We start from the raw sequence: 24623 nt of genomic DNA, 5'->3' as shown, positions 1-24623 counted from the left end.
AGAATTGCTCATGGATTCTGAGTTCGGGTACAGAATGCTGCTGTGTTTCCTTCTGTAGCTGCGGAAATGAATGAGAAAACCAAAGACATTCCTGACCCACAGTTTGAGAGGGTCCAGCCAACAGTCGATAAGTTCTGTTGTTTGGGGGCCATGTGAGGCGGAGCATTGTGGTGGGGGAGTCTCATGGTGATAACCGGGAAGCAGGGAAGAGAGAAGGGCCAGGGTCCTCTCCAGGACATGATGCAGCTCCTTTCCTCCTGGCCTCACTTCAGTCTCCACCAGCACCGTCAGCTAGAGGCTAAGTCTTTAACATGTGACACTTTAAGGGATGTACATGTGAGCAGACCGTGAGGGCTGGCGTCCATTAAATGATGGGAGAATGAACAGAGAAAGGTGGTGGCTATAGAACAAGGGAGAAGATATATGTGAACAGGCTGGCGGATACAGTGACCCTGATTCTAAAAATAGCTTGCAAGTACTGGAAGAAATGAGTCAGGCTTTAAGCAGAAGAGGGTAGTGGGCTTGATTACTGCTGGTATAACAGCTTTAATTACATTAACTGCTAGCACCACTGCTTCTGCAGTAGCTGTGACACAAGAAGTTAAGACACCTACTTTTGTTAATCATTTAGCAAAAAAAATGTTACTAATGTGTTGAGTAAACAAGAGGATTTAGATGGGATTTGGAAGAACGGATTGATGCTCTTTATCCTATTCAGATTACTGGAAGGAGGTTCAGAGTTTAAGGGTAAGGAGCCATCTTGAGTGTCATGCCAAATACCATTGGATTCGTGTTAGTTCTAAAATTTACAGTGGTCGTCATTATTATTAGGAAGTTTAATGACACATGGTGCAGTGTATTTGGCATAATTCTAACACCTCTCTGGATGTTTTAACCATACATAGGGAGCTTATGAATTTCACGAATGCTGCTCTGTTGAGAGTTGATGTGGTAGATACTGCTGATAAAATTACCCATGGCCTGAGGTCAGTATTTCTATTTTGGTCAATCTTCAAGAATGGCATATATAGCTTGGTCATGCTAGCCCTTTTTGTCTTGGGAATACTTTTATTCCTCCTCGTCATGTTAAAGCTTTTCTTTAACAATATCAACATGTTGGCAGCCAAAGTACATGGCTTGAACGTGAAAATAGACCCTCAGACAGAGTTATTAAATTAACAGGCTGGCAAGCCAAGGACAGGTAAGATTCTGCACAGAGCCTTACCAACCTAAGACAGAAATGCCAGAAGCATCCTATGCATGATCCCATTCAACCAGCATCACTGAAAAGTTTTAGCATGTATTTTAAGAATGAGAAAAACTGAGACACAGAGAAGACAAGCAACTCTCAAAAGATCACACAGCTCATTAGCTGTAAGGCTGAACTCGTAGCTCTGTCTTATCTCAGAGTCTACGCCGCAAACTTCATTTTTCCACCTCCTAAAAATAATTAGTTAAGGGGGCGTGGCTTAAGAGGCACCACCCCCTCCTGAGGAGCTATATTATAGATCCTAAAGGCAGTTGCTGACTGAAGGAGAGAGAGTTTCCTCAGTAGTGTTGCTACTGGTAAATTCCCCAGTCTCCTGTAATCAACCCAAATTAAACTTATAAAGTCATTATATAAATGAATGCAATAAAAAAAGCTAGGAAATGGGCTGGTGAGATGGCTCAGTGTTTAAAAGCACTGACTACTCTTCCAGAGGTCCTGAGTTCAAATCCCAGCAACCACATGGTGGCTCACAACCATCTGTAATGGGATCTGATGACCTCTTCTGGTGTGTCTGAAGACAGCTACAAAGTTCTCACACAAATAAAATAAAATAATTTTTTTTAAAAAAAGCTAGGAAATGATTATTGCAAACTATTTTTCATTCATCATCAAACAATAGTTTCCCAGGGATGGGAATGGAAGGGTTTGTGGCAGGAAGGAAGCATGGCAGTGGTGAGACATGTGGGTCACCTCTCACATTCAAGGGCCTTACTACAAGTGGCATCTGATCCAGATTAACTTAGCTAGAACAGGAAAAGCCTCAGGTTCAGCCATGGCATCTCAGCATTCACACTTCAGTTTTACCGTCTTTTCCAAATCAGTTTGTTTTTGGCAATAGACTCATGGCCACCGTCATGTTCTCCGGCTGATTTTCCCAAATGCTTCTCTGTGCGTTGCCTCCAACTTATTCAAAGCAAGTGAGTATTTTCAATGTGCTCTCAAGCTGAGTGGCATTGAAACTCAGCGGAAAGGGCAAAGGGGCACCGTGGGTCTCAAGGGACCTGGGTAACTGTCCCAAATTTTCTGTTTTAGCTTGCAGAGGTCCCCAGTTCACAGCTGAACAGGGGAGTGAAGTGCTGACAGACAAGGGCGCTCTCCTTGGGTTTTCCACTGACCTGGGCTCCAGCTTGATTTACAGACCAAAGAAAATGAGAAAGAGAGTGAACTGCCCAGCGGTGGTGGCGCAAGCCTTTAATCCCAGCACGTGGGAGGCAGAGGCAGGTGGATTTCTGAGTTCGAGGCCAGCCTGGTCTACAGAGTGAGTTCCAGGACAGCCAGAGCTACACAGAGAAACCCTGTCCCTGTCTCAAAAAACCAAAAAAAAAAAAAAAAAAAAAAAAAAAAGAGTGAACCCTAGAACGATGGGTTGGCTGCAGTCAGAGGCCAAAGGGCTAGTGCCCTGCCTCTGACTTCTGCTTGTCTGAGTCACAGGCCACTATATGGGTTGGTCCTCTCAGTCCCTGGAGGTCTCTTAAACAGAGGCTTGGGGTGGCTAGAGACAGCTCTGGTGCAGATCTTCCGAGTCCCACCACACTCTCCACTTCCTGCCTCTAGGAAGTGAAAGGCTGTTTGATATGGACTGCCACCTCAGCCTCTGCCTCGCGGTGAGTGTGCCGTGCTCTTGGTTTTTTTATTTTTGTTTTTATTTTTGTTGTTTTTTTTTTTTTTTTTTTTTTTTTTTTTTTGAGATAAGTTTTCTCTGTGCAGCCCTGACTCTCCTGTAATTCTGTAGACCAGACTAGACTCAAACTCAAGAATTTGTCTCTGCCTCCTGAGTTCTGGGATTAAAGGCAGGTGTCACCACATCTGGCTTCAGTCTTGTTGGGTTTTGTTTATTTTATTTATTTTATCAGGATCACTTTTGTTTTTGTTTTTTTAAGACAGGGTTTCTCGATATAACCCTAGCAGTCCTAGAACTCACTCTGTAGACCAGGATGGCCTTGAACTCAGAGATCCGCCTGTCTCTGCAGCCCTAGCGCTGGGACTAAAGGTGAATACCACTACCACTATCTTTTAATGATACAGTTGGGATGGGTGGCAGGTCTGGTACTTCACTGTCAGCCATGCACCAAACAGTGTCCTTGCTTGTCACTGGGCGCAGGCTACCAGCTCTTCCAAAGCTTGTTCTCGCTGATTGCCGTGGACCAACAGCACCTCCTTGATCCGGTCTTGCTGGAAGCCCATGTCACTGAACTGTTGCCAGAGGCGCAGGAACTCCCCTGCCTGAGGAGGAGACACAAAGGGCACGTTATTACTCTGCCTCAGTCCTGAGTATCGCCATCCCTGGTGCCCACTGACCCTCAAACCATCCCAGAACACTGCGCTCCCTTCACTAGGGCAACCTAACGCTGGGTCAATGCCTGTCACCTCCCTCTTCCTCTGGGCACGTGCGGAAAGGCGTCAGCTTTGCTGAGGCGCCATCATGTGGCTCACTCTGGGCTCCCTGTGATTGGTATTAGGGCAGCAGCTCCAGGAGGATGCACAGGCCAAGCCAGGGTGTCACCTGTGAGCTGGCAGTGAGCTCAGCCTCTGCTGGAGACACCCCCCGCCCCAACCCCCAGAGTTTTCCTCTCCTGGTTGACACCCAGTCCTTCATGCAACCCCCAGCTCTGTGAATGCTGCCATATTACTGCAGTAGGAGCTATCCTGGTACATGTTACTTTCGGAGCACCTGTAGCTCCCTGGATGCTAAGGGCAGCAAACTCCCTGAGTTCAAGCATCTTCAGACGGTTCCTATGTGGAAGTCTTTTTTTTTTTTTTTTCCCGAGACAGGGTTTCTCTATGTATCCCTGGCTGTCCTGGAACTCACACTGTAGACCAGGCTGGCCTTGAACTCAGAAATCCGCCTGCCTCTGCCTCCCAAGTGCTGGGATTAAAGGCGTGTGCCACTACCGCCCGGTTCCTATATAGAAGTCTTAAAAACAGCAGCCATCCAGTAATATGTGTTGTGTTGGCTCAGTTACCTACAGCAAAGCCCCTGCTCTCCCAGCCTCCACTTCCCTCTCCACCCCTTCATTCTCTGCCTTCTACAGTTCTGTGTTCCACTTCTCTAGGTTGGCACTTTCTCCCCAGTGTGAGCAGGCCAGTTCTCTTCTGACCAGTCCACATGCAACTCTGGGGCCACTGCACCCCTGTACCCCACGCTCCCATTCCCTGGGGACCAAGCGAAGGGCCCAGCTGACCTGATGCTCAGAGAACTGGAACATCTCCATGGCCTCGTCCACCAGCGCCTCGTCGTAGCCCTGCCGCAGCAGCCTTTCACAGGCACTGAGGTAGCCGAGAAACTGGGCCAAAGAGGGCAGAGACAGAGAGACAGAGGAATGTCAGAGGCGTGCCAGGGAACCACCCAAGGGTCTCACTGAGGCCATGCATACTGGGCAACCCGTAATAAAAAGCCAACAGAATCGGAACAGGCTTCCGTTGAGAACCAGCAGAAGAAGTGACAGCAGCTCTTCAATAAATTTTCCAAGTTGAGGGATAGACTCCAAGAAAATGGCTGCTCACGTGTTCACAGAGCCTAAGAGGGGTCCAGGACAGGCTTTAAGCAAGTAACTCAGCCTCACCTCAGCCACCACAGGTACTATCACCAGCTTAGCCGTCCTTCTCAGAGAAGCACCTGCCCTCCCTCCTCCTCCCCAGACACACCTGTCACCTAGGATCAGTCAAGCCCACACCAGGCCTCAGTCTGCACCAGAGCTGGGGGTAGGGGGCGGGGGTGGAGAGTGGCAGTGGAGAGTTTCTCCTGGAGCATTTCTCCTGGCGCTGAAACCTGTTCTAACCACCCCGATTACATCACGGGGTGGGGGTGGGGGCTTCTTTTGCCTTCAGGGTAAGTAACATTATCTGACCCCCCCACCCTCCCAACTAAGTGTTGCCTTAAGCTAAGTTGGTAGAGTGCTTGCCCATTGCATATGAGGTTCAGCCCCCAGCACCATATAACTGGTGCACTGGGGAGGTGGAAGCAGGAGGGTCGGAAGTTCAAGGTCAAGGCTGAGGTCTATGGGTAAGAGTGCTTGCCTCATAAACCTGAGGACCTGAGTTCAAGTGCCCAGCCCCCACATAAAAATCTGGATGTTGCCACATGCCAGCCTAGAACCTCAGCATTGTAGGAGGCAGAAGCAGAAAGCCTGGGGCTTGCTGGCGGCCAGCCTAGCCCCGGGTTCAGTGGGAGATCTTGTCTCAAGGGAACAGAGCAGAGAATGACAGACCAGGATATTTTCTCTGGTCTCTGATACACTCATGAGTGTCTGCACATATGGACACATATGCACAAACAGTACACTGGACCACACACACACACACACATACACACGCACACACTTATAACTTAGAGATCACTCTTAGCTACATAGTGAGTTTGAGGCCAGCCTGGCCACATGAAACCATGTCTCCAAAACAAATGTGCTGCCTTTCACCACACCCTGTCCTGCCCACAGCCTCAGTTTCCCCCTTTTCTTGAGGCCTCTGTCCAACTCTCAATCCAAGGCTGGCCTCATTCTCCTCCCAGGAGGGCCTCTCTGCAGACTCGGTGTGGACCATCCTTGGGGCTCCTAGGCTCCACCCACTCTGTATCTGTGCCCACTGACTTCTGTCCCACAGTGGGCGGTTAGTCAGTCACCACTGCACCGGCAGGGGAGTCAAAGAACACGATAAACATGCTACGTGCATAAAACAGATTGAGAAGTACCGTCACGGAACTCACAGCTTAGTGGAGGAGATAAACCAGACATAGGAGACTACGCCAGTGCTGGGCAAATCAAAGCAGGCTTTATAGGGGACAGGTGCCAGCCAAGCCTCGAGGCCGTGAGAACCATGTGTGTGTCTGGGAAGGAGGAGGTTGGGTTTCTGCTGACCTTCAGAGCTGGCAGGAGCACAGGTCATCTAGCCATGTGGTTTTCAAACTCTTGGAGCTCTTGGTCTGTTTGCACCAGCACAGGAAGCTTCAGCAAGCAGCAGCTAAGACCAGGCTGCCTCGAGCTGGAGGGCAAATGGCTGCAGAAGCACAGAGCCGGGTGCTCCTGAGAGAGGGACTGCAGGACACCCAGACCTGGCTCTGAGCATGTTCTGAAAGCCATTCACCCCAACCGCTTTCGCAGCTGAGGAAATGGAAAGCCTGGCAGAACTGACCGTCTGTCAAAGAGCCTTAGAACAAGGCTCTGTACCACTGACCTCTCAGAGCCTCTCGGTCACTCTGACCAGCTGCTGTGGGCCACAGGAGGGGATCTGAGCTGGCATGACAGTAGACAGGGACTCAGGAGAAACTGTCACCTCCAAACAGAGGGAGGGTGGACGGGGGTGGGGTGGGGGGGGAGGGGGTAGATGGTGAATGCTCCTTCACAGTACCTGCTCTCTCTCAGCCTTGGTGCCCACTGCAACCATTCAGGGAGCTTTGGAAACCACTGATGGGGTCTCACCAGCAGAGAGTTTCCTGTAACTGGTTTGAGACAGAGCCTGCACTTTAGGAAAGTCTTATATTTCTCCAGGTGACTTGTTTCTTTTGTTTCTTTTGAGACAAGGTTTCTCTCTGTTGCCCTGGCTATCTTGGAACTTGCTCTGTAGACCAGGCTGGCCTGGAACTCAAGAGATTCACCTGCCTCTGCCTCCTGAGCGCTGGGATTAAAGGTATGTGCCATCACCACCCAGCCCAACTCTCCAGGTAATTTTAACTTTAAAAGCCATTACTTATAGCTGTGCATAATAGTACACACCTGTAATCCCAGTAGGGGAGGCAGAGGCAGGAGTTCCTGGCCAGCCTGGTCAACATAGCAAGTTTTTTTGTTTTGTTTTGTTTGTTTGTTTGTTTTTGTTTTTGTTTTAACCAGCCAGGAGACTCTGTCTCAAAAATGCTTTATTTATTATTATTGTGTGTGTGTGATGTGTTGTGGAAGGGGAGAACACTTATACGCTATGTGTGGACACCAGAGGATCCGATCAATTCTGAGTCAATTCTCCGTCCTCGCCTTTCCTAGCCCAGGTCCTCTGGCTTTCTCTTTTATCTGCTGAGTCTTATTGCTGCCCTTCCAGGGGATTGCCAAGTTGCAAATCACAGGCTCAGTAAGAAGCTGACTCCCGGTGCGCCCGCTGTGCCAAATCAGCTGGTGTCAGGACCATCTGCAGATCCACTGATGTGTCCTTAGGGACCAGGCCTAGGGAGCTGCATTTGTAGATTCTGCTGCTCAGTCAGCTTTTGGGCCTATGGGATTGTAGAGGCCCCAGGCTCGCCTCAGGCTCAGGGTAGATAAGGGTGACACCTTCGGACCCCGAGATAAAGCCCCAGGAGCTGCTGATTCCAAACATATATTCCTCAAAGAAACCTTCAAAGGGAGCCTGGTTTATGTAGTGTCCCTTAGCAGACCTGCACTTGGCCCATGAACTGACGCCTATGTCACTCATGCCTGTCCTGCAGGCTGCAGTGGGCAGGAAGAGAGGGAGGGGAGAGAGGGAGGGAGGGGAAGGGAGGGGAGAGGGGAGAGGGAGGGAGGGGAGAAGGGAGAGGGAGAGAGAGGGAGGGGAGAGGGAAGAACTGAGCAATGCCCACCGCTTGTTTCCATATTTCCCTAAGTCCCCATGAGCCGATGTCCTCTCTTGTGGGTCATCTGTCATTTATCTAGGCCAGAAGGAACTTACTAACCAAAATGCCTTTCAAGGGGAAAATGATTCAAACCAAAAGGTGCTAGGAACTGGTTCTAATACTGTTTTAATTCAGTTCCAAAAAGCCGGGCTTCCAGATGCTGAGAGTCCCTGCCCCCAGCTGGCTTTGATTGGTAATAAAGAATGGCCTTACAGCCAATGGCTGTGCAGGGAGACGGAGGCGGGACTTTTAGATTGCCCAGGCAAGGGATGGGGTGGGAGAGAGAGAAGAGAGGGGAAGAAAAGAGAGCAGAGTTAAAGGCCCACCACCACGTAAGAATCCGGGAAAGTGGCCCTAGGAGCCACTCCCCCGATTATGTCTGGGGTAGCAAAGATAAAATACAGATTTTAAAAGATGCTAAGTCAGGGGTACTGGAGAGGAGCGCGTGCTAGCCGGGGAGGTGTAGAAGTGCCCAGCCATTGAGCTAGTCAAGACAGATCAAAATATCAAAATTAGCTGGTGTGTGTGTGTGTGTGTGTGTGTGTGTGTGTGTGTGTGTGTTTCATTCGTGAATCCAGAACTCTTGAGCTGGTGCAGCGTGTGCTGGGAGCCAAAGCAGATTTACTAATCACAAAAGGTGAGGGAGTGTTATGGGAGGGGTGTGGGTTAAGGGATTGGCATTCACCTAACCCTAGTCCTAACCCTAACCCTAACCCTACCCTAACCCTGAACCCAAACCCTAGCCCTAACCCTAACCCTAACCCTATCCTAACCCTGAACCCTGAACCCTGAACCCTAACCCTGAACCCTAACCCTAACCCTTGTCCTCCCACAAGCCCTTTTGTCTGTTGGGTCATGTATCAAAGTTCTGATCTAGGGTTCAAGGTACCCCAATTGATGCCCAGTTTCCTTTCTTATCCTCAGTCCCAAGAGCCTGCCTCTCACCCCTCCCACAAATAGGCTGGTTAGGTGGCAGCCTGTATTGTCCCTGTAATGGCAGCCCTGGTTATCTCAGAGTCAGACCTCCTCTAGCCTTGAAGTCCACCTCAGTGTGCAGAACGCCCACGAAAGCTTTGCTGAGCTCAGGAGCCTCTATGGTAGACTGACAACGGATACGGTTCTTCCGGTTCTTCCGTATCGTCTCCAATCACAAGGTTGAGCCTTTTTCTACCCTTTAAATCCGGACTGGTCTATGTACTACGTGAAGGCTAGGCCCAGGTGACCTTGAAGCATTTGCTCTTACACTCTTAGAACTAACTGGACTAGCTTTCTGAAGAAATGTGGCCTAGTTGGCAAGTGTCACCAATCACTGGATTGAGGCAGCCGTCCTAACTGAATCAGCAAATATCACGTAGAAGTAAGAGACTGTCTAAAAAGATGTGATAGTGTCTGAGGAAGACACCTGAGGCTGGCTTGTTGATGTATGGCTTTTACACGCATTTGCACACACACACACACACTGGCACATACATGAGCAGATACACATGCACACGTTCACTTAGAGATCGCCCTATTGGACCGCTCTGAGAGGCTCTAGACTGCTTAAAGCTTCAGGCTCCCGTGTTTGGTGCATGGACTAGGATAGGGGCTTGACTATGGAGATCCGTAAATAGCCATAGGGATTCCTTGGGAAGTCCTGGGGAGGACAGAGCAATAAGGCCTAAGAATTCCATCACTAACTTGGTAATTTGTGCCAAGTTGAGGTTCTACCTCTAAAGAGATGGAAGGGCTGGGACTCTAGATCAGTGGGAGAGGGTTTGCCTACTATGTGCAAGGCCCTGTGTTGTCCCCAACACTGCAAGAGGGGACACAGGAGACGGGGAGAGAGGGAGTGAGAGGTAAAAAGCCACCCACCTGTCCTGGCTCTGGCCTGCAGCCCCTCAGCCCTGGGCCCACTCACCTGACTCAGGCTCTGCCTCCCAGTCTTCTGCAGCGCCAAGATGGCCCTTCCCAGGGGATAGCCCAAGGCGACCACTGGCTCGATGAGGTCTTGCTCCTCTTTGGTCAGGGCAGACAGCAGGTCAGGTGCTGAATCAGGATGCAGTCTACAGGAGACGAGGGGCTGGGGTGTCTCCCTAAGAGGTGGCAAGCAGGTGTATGGGCTGAGGGACTGAAATACAGACAGGATGGCATGTCAGTAACAACAGGAGGTTACAGTCAGCTGGGCTGAACATCTTAAGATGTTAGCTTTGTGTCTGACTTTCTACACTGTGGAGAGCTTTGGGCCCTGCAGGCCCCAGCTCTCAGTCTCTGTTCCCTTTCTCAGATGTCAACAGAGCCATTTTAGAACTACCTCATCAGACTCTTAGGAGGTATAAATCAGAGCGTGAGCAAGGTGATTAATTAGCAAATGGCCCAGCATGCAGAAGCTGTCAGCAGAAGCTACCGTTTCACTTAGGGCTTGCAACACTGCAAACGAAATATGATCGGTTAGCCTCCATGTGGTAGTACATGCCTGTAATCATAGCTCTTCGGGAGCTGAGGCAGGAGGATCACTTGACTCCAGGAATTCAAGTTGAGCCTGGGTAGCAGAGTGAGAGGCCAGATAAGGAAGAAAGACCAAAAGACAAAGTGGATAGCTTGGTTGGTAGCATGCTTGCCTAGAACACACGAGGTCCTTAGTGTCTCATTCAGAGAGCTTGGCAGTGTGCACCTGTAATCCCAGACGCAAGAGGATAAAAAGTTTAAGGCTATCCTCAGCTACTTTTACATGGCAAGTTTGAGGTCAACCTGGGCTATGTAAGATCTTGTCACAGAGAGAGGGAGAGAGAAAGAGAGAAAGAGAGAGAGAGAAAGAGAGAGAGAGAGAAAGAGGAGAGAGAGAGGAGAGAAAGGGAGACTATGAATGTCACAGACTGAAAGCTAGGTTCAGAGAAGCCAGTGACACAGTGCACATTTGTGACATGAACCCACCTTCAGGCCCAGTATCTTAGTGAGAGGGACCGTTTCCCCAGCACACTCTAGTTTGGTTAAGCTAGGCCCAACAGGACAGAATGCTGCACTACAGAAGGTGGCTTGAAGACATTCCTGTGTTTGGCTGGCATCACGAGGGACTTCTCAGCTAAGAATCAAGCTAACAAGGCATTCTATCCGACCTCTCCCATCCCCTGAGGGAAAACCAGCTGCTGCCTTGCCCGTGGGGCCCTGGTGCATGTTTGGGACGTATAAATTTATAGTGGTATAAATGCTACCACTGTCTCAGGATTCTCTGCTATGACCCCTCCTTTCAACTCTTAAGGTGGGGAACATTCAGATTTGAGCAGTGGTATCGCCTGTCTCTGAAAGACTCTTAGCTACTGTCTGCCTGGGCTTCCCTATACCTCATCCTCCTGCCCAGCTCTGCTCCCCCAGTGCTCGAGTTGATTTTTTTTAGACAATGTCTTGTTTTGTAACTATGTAGTACAGAGTAGCCTTAAAGTAGCCATGTAGCCAAGGCTGGCCTCATACTGGCAATCCTCCTGCTTCAGTCTCCGGAGTTGCTCTGATTACAAGTTTGCACCACCATGTTCTGCTAATTAAATTTGATCTTAGTTAGAGAAGAGCCATTCTGGCATCAACATCTGGCATCTGGCCAGCTCTCAAAGCCCCTCCTCAGTCACGCTGACCCATTTTATAAGTAGAGACGGTAGCACAGAGTGGTCCAGCAACTCCGCCAGACTTCCAGGCTCCATCTTTTGGGTTTAATTTCTCTTTGGTCTTATTCTGTAGCACCTCAGTTTCTAACTGGAGGCCATAAAGCTGCACCAGACCACCACCATATTCTGCTACCGGTCTGGATCTACCTCAGTCTTCCCTGGTTCCAGGGCTTGTGATTTCTGAAATATACTCACTGAGGGTGGGAGTAGGGTGGGGTGTCACTTAAAAGAAAAAATATGTCTACAAAATTGGGCACACCTGAGCTGCCTGAGGCTTAAGTATCTCTGGACTTTGTCTCACTTCTTCACTGGGAACTTGCCCTCTACCCCGGTCTTCCCAGTTACATCAGCCCCGCCTGTCAAAAACTGATCTCGCAACCAAGCCCGGGCCTCTCTCCACATCCTCTTGACCAACTCTCTTTGTCCTATGAATGTCTGGTGGGAAGCAACTGAGTATTTCTTGACTGAGCCGCCAGCTTCCACAGCTTCTCAGTGGGAAAACCTTCGAGCTGAGTCTTCAACAGACATCCATTGAGCGCCCCCTGTCGGTAGGGTCTACTGGTAGGTGCCCGGGAAACAAAAATAAATATTATCCCACCCCGCACCTAAAAGAATTCATATTCCACTGCAAGAGAAAGATGGGACTAGAAACTGTGGTTATTAATTATTGAGATGTGCGCCCCTGTGTGAAATCAAGAGAAGGCAGAGCCTCCAGGTAGGATACACTAGGCTGCAGGAAGGACTACAGGGCCGGGTGGGAGCATATGAGAAGAGAGCACTGTACAGAGGAAGGACCCTAGGTTGAGGACCCTTAACCTGGAGGCCTTGGCTTGGGGCCTGTGGCCTTGGCGGAGAGTTCTTACAGCAACTGTGGGCTTGTGGCTCCGCAATGGAGGCATGGCACCGGCGGTGGAGGGTCGTGGGGGCAGCTCGGAGATGTTGGGGGGCTGCGGTGCTGGGCCAGGGGCTGGAGCCGGGCTGCCACTCAGGCTCAGTGTGCGGTGGCCGCGGAAACGATGCAGGAAGGCTCGAGGACACGTGGCTAGTCTACTCTCCGAGAGCCGCCGCCTGGCATCAGCCAGCTCAGACCTCATGTTTCGCAGCACATCTAGGGAACAGCGACGGTGGCTTGTAGGAGAGCCAGGCTGAGGGCTGCTGGAGTCCATCCCCTGCTTGCTGTCAGAGGAAGCATCTTCCTCATCCCCCTTCTCTTCTGCCGCCTCCTCCTCCTCCTCCTCCTCCTCCTCCTCCTCCTCCTCCTCCTCCTCCTCCTCCTCCTCCTTCTCCTTCTCCTTTTCCTTCTCAGGAGGTTCTTGCAGTCCGGCCTCTGGGTCTCTGATTTCGGCAGATTCAGGCATCTGACTGTATTTTGGACTGACCAGTAAGAACCAGGCTGGAGGGGCTGATACAATCCCCAGGTCATTGCACTGATAGGACCAAGATCCTCGGGTGGCTGCTTCCACCCAGAAAAGAGCCTTCTTTTCCAGGCTGAAGTCATACTGCAGAGAGATGGATGACATGAGGCTTAGCTGTGGCAAGCTACGGTCATGGGGCCATAGCCACAATGCTGGCTTGGGGACCCATTTCAATTGTCAGCTGGGGACGTCTCCTGGCTCTAAATTTTAGGTATGTATCCTCAGAGCCCACTCCCATCGTCCCTTACAGATATTTCTGGGGTCAACAGACATCATATCAATCTAGTGGTAAACCCTAGCATGAAGGACAAATCAAGTGATGAATTAATAATAAAGTAATCACGGTAAAGTGCCAATATTTAAAAACCCTCTGCTCGAGGCTGGAGAGATGGCTCAGAGGTTAAGAGCACTGACTGCTCTTCCAGAGGTCCTGAGTTCAATTCCCCAGCAACCACATGTCAGCTCACAACTTTCTGTAACTCCAGTTCCAGGGTATCTGACACTCTCACACAGACATACCATGCAGGCAGAACACCAATGCACAGAAAACTGAACACACACACAAAATAAAATAAAACCATTCACCACTCAGTATGTCACTGAGCAACAGCTACCTCAGAACACTCCACTAGAGCTCTCTTGTGGTCTGGGGACTTAGTTCTGATGGCAGAGTGCTTGCTTAGCACACACAAAGCTCTGGGTTCCAACCCCAGCACCATATAGACTGGGCATGCGGAGCCGTGCATGCCTGTGAGAGCTCAGCCCTTGAGAAGCAGAGGCAAGAAACCAGGAAGAGCTCAGCCCTTGAGGAGCAGAGGCAAGAAACCAGGAAGTTCAAGGTCCTTCTTGGCCACATAGTGATTTAAGACCATCCTGGGCTACACGAAGCCCTGTCTCAAAAAACCAGCAATTACTGAATAAATCTTCATTCTCTGGACGTCAGGTTTCTCATGAGCAAAACTGGTACGATCTGAACTGCTTTTAATTATTGTCTTGATATTGACATGTGCCTCACTGTGTAGCCCAGGCTGTATGGGAACCCAGCTCTTCCTGCCTCAGCCTCCTCAATGCTTGGATTGAGTAGCATGTGCTGCTGTGCACAGGAGCCCCAACCCAGCTTCAAAGTCCCTGCTGACTTTAATTTCTAAGTTCATACGGATCTGTGTCTACCTTATGATACATCTATGGTATCATATGCGTGACTCTTCCATCTTAGCTATAGCCCCATGTTTTCGTACAAATGCAGCATCTCTCTCCCCTAAATCTTTAAGTAAACTTAATTCCATAGAAAGTTAAATATTTTTATCCTGAGTTTGCCCGTGGCACCAACCCTGCAGAGCACAAGCAGCTTTGAGGACGCCAGGAGTGTGCTCAGTCTGTGTGGACTACTACTCCCTCCGGATGTGCCCACAGAGCTGCTTGCTCTTGTTTTGGACAAGGTCTCTCTAGGTATCCCTGGCTGTCCTGGAACTTAATCTGTAGACCAGGCTCCACCTGCCTCTGCCTCCCAGGTGCTGGGACTAAAGGTGTGCATCCAGCTAGCTGCTTGTACTTTTAACAGAGGATTCTGGAGATTGAGTCTGACAGCTGATGAGAAGAGGGGATGAACCAGAGTATGCTGGCAGTGACAAGCAGTTCACACAGGCCGTTCACACAGCATCTTGGCTGACCTAGGGAAACAACCTCATCACCCAGACGCCAGCCTTCTCCTTGGAACTTGGTGATTTATTTTCAAACTCCCTAGACTACTGGAAAGCAACACAAACTTCCCTTTGCATCATGAGGCAGGCCCCAGGGGCTCCACCTCAGATGCCAGATCTAAGGACAAAGCTTACTTACCATTGTGCCCAACAGGAGCTCTCTACAGTCCCGGACACTGAGCTCAGGCACAGGGTGGGGCTCTGTGTCCATCACAAAGCCCTTGGGCACCTTGAAGGGGACGCCATCAAGGGCATTCATCCTGCCAGAGAATGGTGGCACAGTCTCAGAAGGGCTGAGCAAGTAGCCGGATGGCAGGGAGAGGGTGTCGAGTCCTCAGAACTGGGCTCAGTCCACACTCTCGTATGTGGTGGCTCTCACAGCTGGAAGGAAAAGATGTAGTGGCCAGTGTTGTACAGAGAAATGAGTAAAACCCAGAGCATTCACGGTGGCTATTTCATGTCTAAGTTACATTATCAGGCATGTCCAAGCCAGGCCCACGGGTTGCATGAACCCCAAGATAGCTATGAATAGGGCCCAATATAAAACTATAAACTTACTTAAAACATTATGAGATTATTTTTCAATTATTGTCCTGATTTGGTGATTCAAACCTGTGCCATTCGTCTGCAAGTTGTCCTCTAACCGGCACATACATGCTATGGTATATATGCATGTACACATATACACAATAAGAAAATGTATTTTTTTTTAAAAGAACAACAAAATAAAGTGTACATCTCTACAGGCTAAAAGGCAACTTCCACAACCGAGGGAAGAATATCTGACCAGTGATGGTGGTCAGACCACCATCTCTTCTGTTCAGCATGACACCAGATCCTAGCTTGTACAAGAAGGGAGAAAGTTAATACAGATACAAATCAGAAAGAAGGAAAGCAGTTATTTGTAGATGACACAGTTATACCAAGTCCAGAGGAATCTATGAACTCTTAGAAACCAGTAACATGATTTAGGAAGGATACCGTATACACAGTCAACACACACAGCAAACCGTATCCTTATGTGCAAACAACAAACCATGTAAAGGAATTTTTAAAAATTTAATTAAAGAAGGGCCTGGTGGTGCACACCTCTAATCCCAGCACTCAGAGGTGGAGGCAGGCATCTCTGTGAGTTCGAGGGCAGCCTGATCTAAAAAGAGAGTTCCTGGACAGCCAGGGCTGTTACACAGAGAAAACCTGTCTTCAAAAACCTAAATAAATAAGTAAATAAGTACATACATACAATTAGTCAAAGAGTAACTTATTAAAATAGACAGCTGGTGTTTATCAATATTATATCCACCAACAAGGACTTAATCTAACACAGTATGTGTAAGACCTCTACATAGAAAACCAAAAGCTATTAGATTAAATGGAGGAACATACCCTGATCAAAGATGGCAAACTTCAATATAAAATCCTCTGCAAACCAATGTACAGATCCGAGGATCAAAATTCTATCACGTTTTTGGTGTGAATTGGCATGCTAATTCTAAAATTAAATGGGACACAAAGAACCAAGAAAAGCCAGTTTCTTTTTTTTTTTTCATTTTATTTTATTTACATTTAAGATGCTTTCCCCATTTCCCCTCCCTAGAAAACCCCTGTCCCATGCCCCCCTTTCCTTTTTGCTTTTATACAATTTTTTTAAAATGGAAAAGCCAGTTTCTTTTAACTTGTATGTGTGTCTACATGAATGCAGCTGATGTGTGCACAGGTTCCCAGAGAGTTGTAAGGGTGCTGGGTTACCTAGAGGTGGGGACACAGACAGTTGTGAGCTGCTTGACACAGGATTTGGAGCCTAACTTTTGGTCTCTGTGAACACAAAGTGCTCTTAAGCACTGAGCCATCTCCCTAGCAGCAGGGCAATCTTAAAGAAAAAAGGCAAGAGGGGAGGGATGTGGGAGACAGACAGATAGACAGAGACATACAGAGACAGACAGACAGACAGTCAGTCAGTCAGACAGACAATCAGAAATCTACCACTGGGAGACAGAGGTAAGAGAGTATCTGTGAGTCCAAAACAGCCTGTTCTACATAGTGAGGTCCAAGCCAGTCAGGGCTATACAGTGAGACCCCTTTCTCAAAAACAAAAAACAAACAACAACAACAAAAAATGAAAACCAACCAAACAAGCAAACACTAACATCCCCCAATCAACCAACCAACCAACAGAACAAAGTGTGTGGCAGGTGACCCAAGTCCCTTCACAGGGACCAGAAGCATGAAAATGGTTCGAAGGCCACACAATACAGACCCTTGACTAATGAGACATTTTGCTCTGTAGAACAGCAAAAAAAAGACTTTTCAATAAATGTTCTGAATCAATGTGGTATCAATCTTGAGGGGTAAAAAAGAAACAATCGTGGGCTAAAGATACAGTGCAGTGGTGGCACCTTTGCTTAGTGTGACAGAACCCCAGAACTGGAAAACACTGGCCTCTACCTCACCTCATGCGCTAAGTGCAAACCTACAGTCCTATAGATGTGGACAGCAAAGACAAGGAAACTTAAAGTGTATGTGCCACCACCGTGTTGGAATAAACAAACAGTTCTTTTTTAAATTTTGAGTGTTTTACCTGTCTGCATGCTGTGCCTTGTGCTTTTAGAGACTAGGAGAGGACCATCAGATGCCCTGGGACTGAGTCCCAGTTGTGAGCCACCATGTGGGAACTAAACCCAGGGCCACTGAAAGAGCAGCAAGGGCTCCTAATGGTTCAGTCATTTCTCTATTCTAAAATAAATACTTTTTTTGAATCGTTTGTAAGGTGTTCACTTTTATTAAACTGGTCTCAAGATTATGTGCAGGTAAGCTAGGGAAACCAAAAGCCTTCACATGTCTCAAGCTGGGGGAACAAAAGAGGGGGCCATGATGACTGCCTATTTGAAAATAAAAACAAAAATTAAAAAGTATTAAGGCAGAAAAAAACTTTTAAAATCTTCAATAAATATAATTTATGCAAAAGCAATACTGTAACCTCTCCTTCATGAACCGAGAACACAGACTGAGTCATCTTCCTTTCTAGAGTAGGAAAGCTTTTGGGAGGAGGGACTTCCTGTAACCAAGTATCTCATTGGAATTAGTATTGAACAAAAATGTACAATCAATCTTCAGCCACATAGTACAGCTTTGAGGATGGCTGTCCAACCAATTGTGGTCGCCTTCACTGTCGCAGTTTCTAAATCCTGAGTCAAAAGCACCGGAACAGAACAAAACAAAAATTAAAACAAAACACAAAGCCACGGCAATGTTGTCTTATGTTTGTGTGTTTTCCTGCACAAGTCAGGTTTTGTCGAGAAAAGCTGTACCCAGAAGCATTGTTGGTGGCTGGTGAAGTGGCTCATTGTTCTGTTTGTCCATCCACATCGCCTGGACAGTAAACAGCGAGGTGAGGGTGTGGCTGCCAGTCCGGGGTACCTGCGCTCAGAGAAGACGTGAACTTGATCTTCCCAGAGCTGGGAGCCAGAGCGGTGATCTGCATCCTGTTGATGATGCCTGGGTACATGGTGGTGCTGCCAGACATCACTAGTCGGCATGGAGGTCTTTACAGATGAAAATAACAGTCCTCTGGATATCATGGGATTTCATAGCCAGGAAGGAAGGCTGGAAGAATGCCTTGATGCAATGGAATTTCTCTTCACCAACAGGGATGGCCTGGTTGTAGGGTTAGCTAGTAGCTCTTCTCCAGGGAGGAGGAGGACAGCGATGGCTGTCTCTTGTTCCAAGTCCAGGACAACACAGCACAGCTTCTCCTTGGCATCATGCACAACTTCCCCTTTGGCAGTGGCAAAAGCTTTAGCCATGCCCAGTCAAGATGTTTATGGGGTAATCTTTGAGGTCCAAGACAGCCAGGTTCATATGCAAGATGGTATGGGTGAGAGAGCAACCCTCGTAGATGAAGACCCCCAAACTCGGGAGACCCTTCCTCAAGTCTCGGGAAATTACGACCACCCAAAAATCACAAGAAACCATACCTGGATGCAATCAGCAGAGGTTTATTGGGGAGAGTTGGCTAGCCAAGGTCAAAACTGCTCATCCATGCAGGAACAGAATTTTGACAAAAGGCCAGCAAGCTGAGGTTTTTTTTTGTTTTTTTTTTTTTTTGTTTTTTTTTTTTTTGTTTTATTTTTTCATGGGGTGGGGAAAGGAAGGAATTTTCGCGTGGTTACACATATTGGTTGTTTTACAAATTTTGAACATCAGCAGGCTGTAACACTGGGAAAACCTCAGGGGGGGGGGGTAACCAAGAACAGTGAACATTTCAGAGGAACCCACCCTAAATGTTTTAGAGTCATGTGAAAATCACTCTGCACACTCATTCTTCTCAAGAATGTAGTTTTTCCATGTCACTGTGCCCTACCCTGTCATTACCAACTGTTTCAGGTTAACTATTTCTCACTTGCCATAGCCCCACCCTGAGGCTTGAGGAATGTTAATCCAGCAAGTGTCCTCTGATTCAGGGATAATGCCCTCCACCCGGAATGTGTCCTGGGGCAGTGAAAGCCTGAAATCTTACATCCAGTTCCGCTTTCTGGAACTTGCATTCTTTTGCTCAGGTTTAGGGTAAAAAAAAAAGCCTATATATATTTCATAAAATGGTCTTTATAATTTTTCACTCTACAGGTACAGTGTGGGTGACACAGCAACCCTTGCAGAAGGGCACAGCATTGGTAAGAGCATAGCCCTTGGGAGCAGCGTAGTTGATTCTGTCTCCAGAGTTCATGGTCCCATAAGGCTTGTGCGGGGACAGCACGTCCTGTGTGGCTACGCAATGGTTTGGGTGCCAAAGGTTTTGAACATGATCCGAGTCGTCTTTTATGGTTGCTTTTAGGGTTCGGGGGAGCCTCAGACAGCAGCATGGGGTGCTCCTTTGGGGCCACACACCTCATCGTAGAAGGTGTGATACTAGATCAACCGTGTCGACCCAGGTGTCTTGTTCCATGGGAAACTTCAGGGTCAGGATGCTTTTCTTGCTCTGGACTTCAGCGCCCACACAAGAGTCCACACAGGAGTTCACCATCACACTCTGGTATCGCAGACAGCCCAAGATGGACGTAAAGACCGTTGGGAAAGCCGGGCAGTGGTGGCACACACCTTTAAACCCAGCCCTCAGGAGGCAGAGGCAGGTGAATCTCTGTGAGTTTGAGGCCAGCCTGATCTACAGAGTGAGTTCCAGGACAGCCAGGGTGGTTATACAAAGAAACCCTGCATATGAACCTGGCTGGGTTTTTTTCCAAAAAAAAAAAAAAAAAAAAAAAAAAAAAAAAAAATTAATGTTGGAGCACGGGACTGCTTAGGAAAGTTTATAAGACCAAGGATGCAGAGCCAGTCTGGGTGGCATATGTCATCGATCTGGGTGGCAGAGGTCTATAATCGGCACTTAACTCTGAAGCAGGAGGATCACAAGTTCAATGCCTACCTAGGTTATAGAATGAGGTTAAGTCTAGCCCAGGAAATTTAGTGAGACTCCGTCTTAACATAAAGGTAAGGGGAGGGCTGGGGCTACAGAGCTCAGAGCTCAACGGTAGACAGGAAGCCCTTGGTTAATCCCCAGTATCACATGTATATAAACAGATACAAAGAAAAAGCCTAGTCATGAAGACAATGCTCATGAGCTGGATGTAAGTTCTATCAGAGTTTAGAGACGAGAAGAACGGGAGAGTCACATTCATGCACTGTCAGTAAGGAAGTAGTCAGTACTTGTCTGTAGTGGCTGCCGAGGCCGAAATCCTAGAAACTCACCTTCATATCACTTATCTTTTGGTTAGCATTGTACAGTATCTGCCCTTGGTTTAGTAATACAAGGAGTTTGCTGCTTTGGAAAAAGCAAAGAACAAACAAATAACAGCAACAAAACAAGGGGAAAAAAAAAATCCTCAAAAAACTACCTATAATACAAAGTAAACTCCTGATCATATATAGCCTGGCAGTTTGCACACAATAGGAGCCTGGACCAGGGTGTGGCTCTGGTTTCACACAATCTGTCACCACGAACAGGACAACACACAGCCCTGCTGCTTGGGGTCACTGGGCGGTCATCCTGTTCCTGGCAGGACAGCCTCATGGAAAGCTAGGGCGGATAATCTGGGAGCAGACAGGTCACGTGATGGCCGGTGCCAAAGCCCTTAATTCCCTCATCTCCTCCCCCACCTGTCTGGTCTCATCAGTGTCTTCCTGCCTCTAGGACTCATCTCGTCCTGCCAGAATTCACATCCCTGCACGTCAGTGGGCGGCTCTATGCCCCTCTATGGGCAAGATCAAGCAAATCTTGGAGCAGCCGCCAGTCTGCTTTACCGGGGCATTTTTATAGGGTACCAGTGAGGTCTAAGGGTGCTACAGGAGGCTCAGGAAAGTCCAGCAGGTTTTACTACCCTCAGATTTATCTTTCAGTCTTCAGCTATTAGTGAGTTTTGAATTACACAGAAAACAGCTTCTATCGAGGCTCAAAGTATAAAATCTTGTCCACTTGAGATACAGACATAACTACCTCTCTTCTCATCTTCCACTTAACATCTGTGTCCCTAGTAACTGTTTTCTCCACAGACCTTCTGAGGATCTCTTTCTGAAGAGCCAAGGGCCAGAGTGGAATTCAGAGCTAGTTAGAACATTTAAAAATGTACCAAGGAACAAGGGGTGGTCTAGTCCTTGTGGGGCTTGGGAAAGCTTTATGAAACAGATGGAGTTTGACTTGGGTATCAAAGGGGAGGAGAGTGAAATTGTGAGCAGAAAAAAAATCAAAGAGCCTCCAGAGGAGGAACAGCTGGAGGCAGGAAGCAGACAGGACCCTGCAGGGTGGGGTGACGGGTCACAGGTATGTAAATGCAGTCTGCAGCAAGACCTCAGGGTAGACTGGGGTCCTCCTGGGGAGGACTCTGAATTTTGAGTTCTGACTCTAAACATTAGGTGGCAGAGAAAGCCCTGAGGGGTTTGGATGGGGTGGAGGTGGGGTGGGGAGAAGCATAAGCAAAGCCAGGGTGTGCATGCTTTGTCAGCAAACTAGGACCTAGCACGTCTCAGATTCCCAGCTGAGTATGGGGCTGGACACTGGAGCGGGTGTTAGTCACAGTGATTGGCCTGGGGGGGTGGGGGCTCACACCGGATAACTCCTCGCTGCCCTCTACAGGCTTCCCTCCTTGCTTAGAGCCTCAGTTACCTGCCAACAATTCCCACATTCTGTCTCTTCTGAGATCGAACTCATCACCATCTGCCTATGAGGCTCCTCCCAAGCTTAGAGTGCCTCTAGTTTAATGCACAAAGCGAATTCCAACTTTCTTCCCCAAGTAAACCCTCCGCTCCAGAGGTCTTTGTCTCATGGTGATGACCCAATCCAGGTGCTGCCTCACTCACACACTTACTCTTACCACTTGCATCTAAAATCCTCCTCGAAGGTTAAGAGCCTGTCACCCTATGTCCACGCCTACCATGGAGATCTAGGCTGGTGGCACTAGGAAAACTCACCTCCATTTATTTTCTTGTGTGCTATTGTTGTATTTTTGTTTCACACACAGAAGCAAGATCACTTCAAGTTGCAAAATTCATCTCCAATCCTTCCTCTTTCCATAATTAAACTTCTGAAGGTTCACAATAGCTCAGCTGATTCTTAACCACTCGACCCCAGCCTGAGTGGGCTTCATTTGCAGTGACCCCTGCCAGCTACACCCGATACTGTCTGTCTGCGTCTCTTCTCATACACTATTTAAAAGCTTTTATTTTCCCCAGAGCTGAAATATCACCTGCTTACCAGCGGCCTTCTCCAGGAACCTTCCTGAATCATGTAGAGGCAGTTCCTCCAGACTGTCTTTGAATTTCTAAACAGCAGAGGAAGGCCTTCAATTTCTGGTCCTCCTGCCTTCACCCCTAAGCACGGGAATCTGATTTTATGAGGTGCTTGAGGCTGATGAGTGATGACAAGCATTCTGCCAACTGACGTACATTTCTATCCCCCCTGCCCATCTTGTCTGACCCACAGGGTACCCAGTGAACCAGGCACACACGCAGGTGCAACAGCAACTTACTCTCACTACATGACAGTTTACATCATCTCTTTTAAATGTGTTGCCTGAAGACAGTTCCTACTTAAGGATCTCGTAGAACCTTCAAAGTACTCAACATTTCTGATTGTTGTAGCAGTGAGCATCTTTCTTTTAACCTGTGTTCTCTGTGGGGTCATGGGACATTTCTTAGCATCCACAAGCAGTTTGTATGAAACATCTGGGCAATGACACTACGGAGGTGTTAGCACTTCCCTTCCCCGTGACAATGAAGAGCTTTATCTGCAAAGCTATGGGATGAGGGAAGGCTAGTCTGATGGAGTAAGACGGGGAATCATCAATACAGGAAGCCAGGAATCCTGTCCACTCCTTATCCTTTTAGCACAGTACCCAAAAAATGGAAAACAAAAACCCATCTTCCAAAGGACATAGCTCAAATCCTGGTTTCCTGATCCTTACATGAATTAATAAAGTCAACGACTGTCTGCTGACGTGCAAGTCTATACAAGCCAGCTGCCTCGAACAACTCATGAGAAACAAGTGTATTCCAAAATGGAATCTGCTTTGGAAACAAAATCTTCAGCTGCAGCCAGGTGTGTGGCGCATCAGGAACGCCTGGGTGGACATGCGCAAAGGTACAGAGTTCACTCAAGCTAACTCACAAAGCGAAGCGGGATGATGAATCAGCTGGAAGAAGTATTTTTTAAATGTATCATTCAAAAAAGAAACTGACTGGAAATAAGGCATAATTTGTACTTACCTTATGATTCCCAGGAGGGCTTCTATGTGGACAGAATATGATGAAGACGTGAACCGTACAACAGATGGAGTAATCCCAGCTAAGCTTTTTAAAAAGTCACATGGACACAAGACACATGAAGGGTTTACAGTGATTAACTGGTTGGCTTGTTGCAGCTAATTCCTAGACAGTACAAGCTCAGGGCCTCCGGCTAAATACTTAGTGTTCCTCCAATGGCCTGCTACTCTTCCTGTATTTATCCAATTCTTCCTGTTAGTCTCGCACAAGTCCTGAGTTTGTGCATGCTTTGTTTGATTTTGTTCATGTATGATTAATCTGGGTCTGGAGCAACGGCTTAGTGTTGTAAGTAACGGATGCTCTTGCAGAGGACTCAGGGTTTGACCTCCCCATGTGCACATGGTGGCTCAGAACCATTTGCAAATTTAATTCCAGGGGCTCTGGCTCTCTCTTCTTGCCGGTTGGGCCCAGGCAGGCATGCAGTGCAAAGGCATGCATACAGGCAAAACACCCACACTCATCAAATAATTTTTTTAAAAAAATGTGAGAACAGTTAGCTTTCTGATTAATCTTTGGATTTTATTACTCCATTTTATTCACTGATGTTTAATATAAGGAGAATTTAGGTAAAAGTGAAAAAATAAAACAAGACAAAAAAAATGAATTGGTAAAGGGCTGATCCAAATTCTGGTGACTGAAAACATGAAGAAAGAACCAGGTTGGGGGTATAGTCAAGGGTAAAGCACTCGCCTGCATCTTTCTAAGCCTGGAAAGAAACAGTAGCTGGTGCTATTATAACTCACAGGCAGGCAACACACCAGGAAACCTAGAAAACAAAAACTAACACTCACTTTATAAAAGTCTTGCTAGAATGAAACAGCTTTTCTCCAACGAGGACTCCACACCTCCTTTTGTGAGTCAGCCGCTGGACCTCCCTGTGATAAGGCTGACACCCACACTCACACTATCCATCTCACACTCACACTATCACACTCTGCTCCTCCTGCAGCTCACCTCATAGCGGGAAGTGCAGAGTTCAAACAAAAAGGAGCACAGGCCCGTGGGCTACGTGAAGCTAGTCCTATCAGACCTTAAGACATGCTGGGGAAACAGCCCTATTCCCCAGTTTAATGCACAACTGGAGCAATGCACAGTAGACTACAAAAGGACAAACGTGTCAGCATGCTACACCTAGGGCTCCCAAGTCCACATCCTTCCCAAAGCTGACGGAGACCTTTCCTGCTCTCCGGGTCAGACTCTGCAGACACAGTTCTGTGCTGAAGA

At 48.0% G+C, this 24623-nt stretch overlaps 1 protein-coding gene across 2 annotated transcripts; it reads right to left on the bottom strand.

The window, feature by feature from the left end:
• Window positions 1-1036: 1036 nt before the first annotated feature.
• Window positions 1037-24584, bottom strand: Ubap1l (ubiquitin associated protein 1 like). 2 transcript variants are annotated; one of them, XM_076925804.1, is made up of 6 exons: window positions 23343-24584; window positions 14731-14972; window positions 12340-12975; window positions 9742-9951; window positions 4453-4554; window positions 1037-3493 (listed from the first exon to the last, which is right to left on the bottom strand). In XM_076925804.1, exons 2-6 carry the CDS (start codon window positions 14848-14850, stop codon window positions 3359-3361), a joined length of 1203 nt encoding a protein of 400 aa, XP_076781919.1. In that variant the 5' UTR covers window positions 14851-14972; window positions 23343-24584; the 3' UTR covers window positions 1037-3358. The 2 variants fall into 2 exon arrangements, with proteins under 2 accessions (XP_076781919.1, XP_076781920.1); XM_076925805.1 differs by lacking the exon at window positions 23343-24584 and having other exon boundaries at window positions 14731-16158.
• Between the last annotated feature and the right edge of the window lie 39 nt (window positions 24585-24623).

The sequence above is a fragment of the Arvicanthis niloticus genome, chromosome 26, assembly GCF_011762505.2.
Source record: "Arvicanthis niloticus isolate mArvNil1 chromosome 26, mArvNil1.pat.X, whole genome shotgun sequence".
NCBI classification, from domain to species: Eukaryota; Metazoa; Chordata; class Mammalia; order Rodentia; family Muridae; genus Arvicanthis; species Arvicanthis niloticus.
Note: the sequence above shows the minus strand (reverse complement) of the source record. Positions and strands in the feature narration are given on the sequence as shown.

Coding starts and splice junctions, on each gene's coding strand:
- Ubap1l (XM_076925804.1), bottom strand. CDS start 14,850: ATGAATGCCCTTGATGGCGTCCCCTTCAAGGTGCCCAAGGGCTTTGTG. Junction 12,976..14,730: donor AGCTCCTGTTGGGCACAATG/GTAAGTAAGCTT, acceptor ATCTCTCTGCAG/TATGACTTCAGCCTGGAAAA. Junction 9,952..12,339: donor GCCACAAGCCCACAGTTGCT/GTAAGAACTCTC, acceptor TCTGTATTTCAG/TCCCTCAGCCCATACACCTG.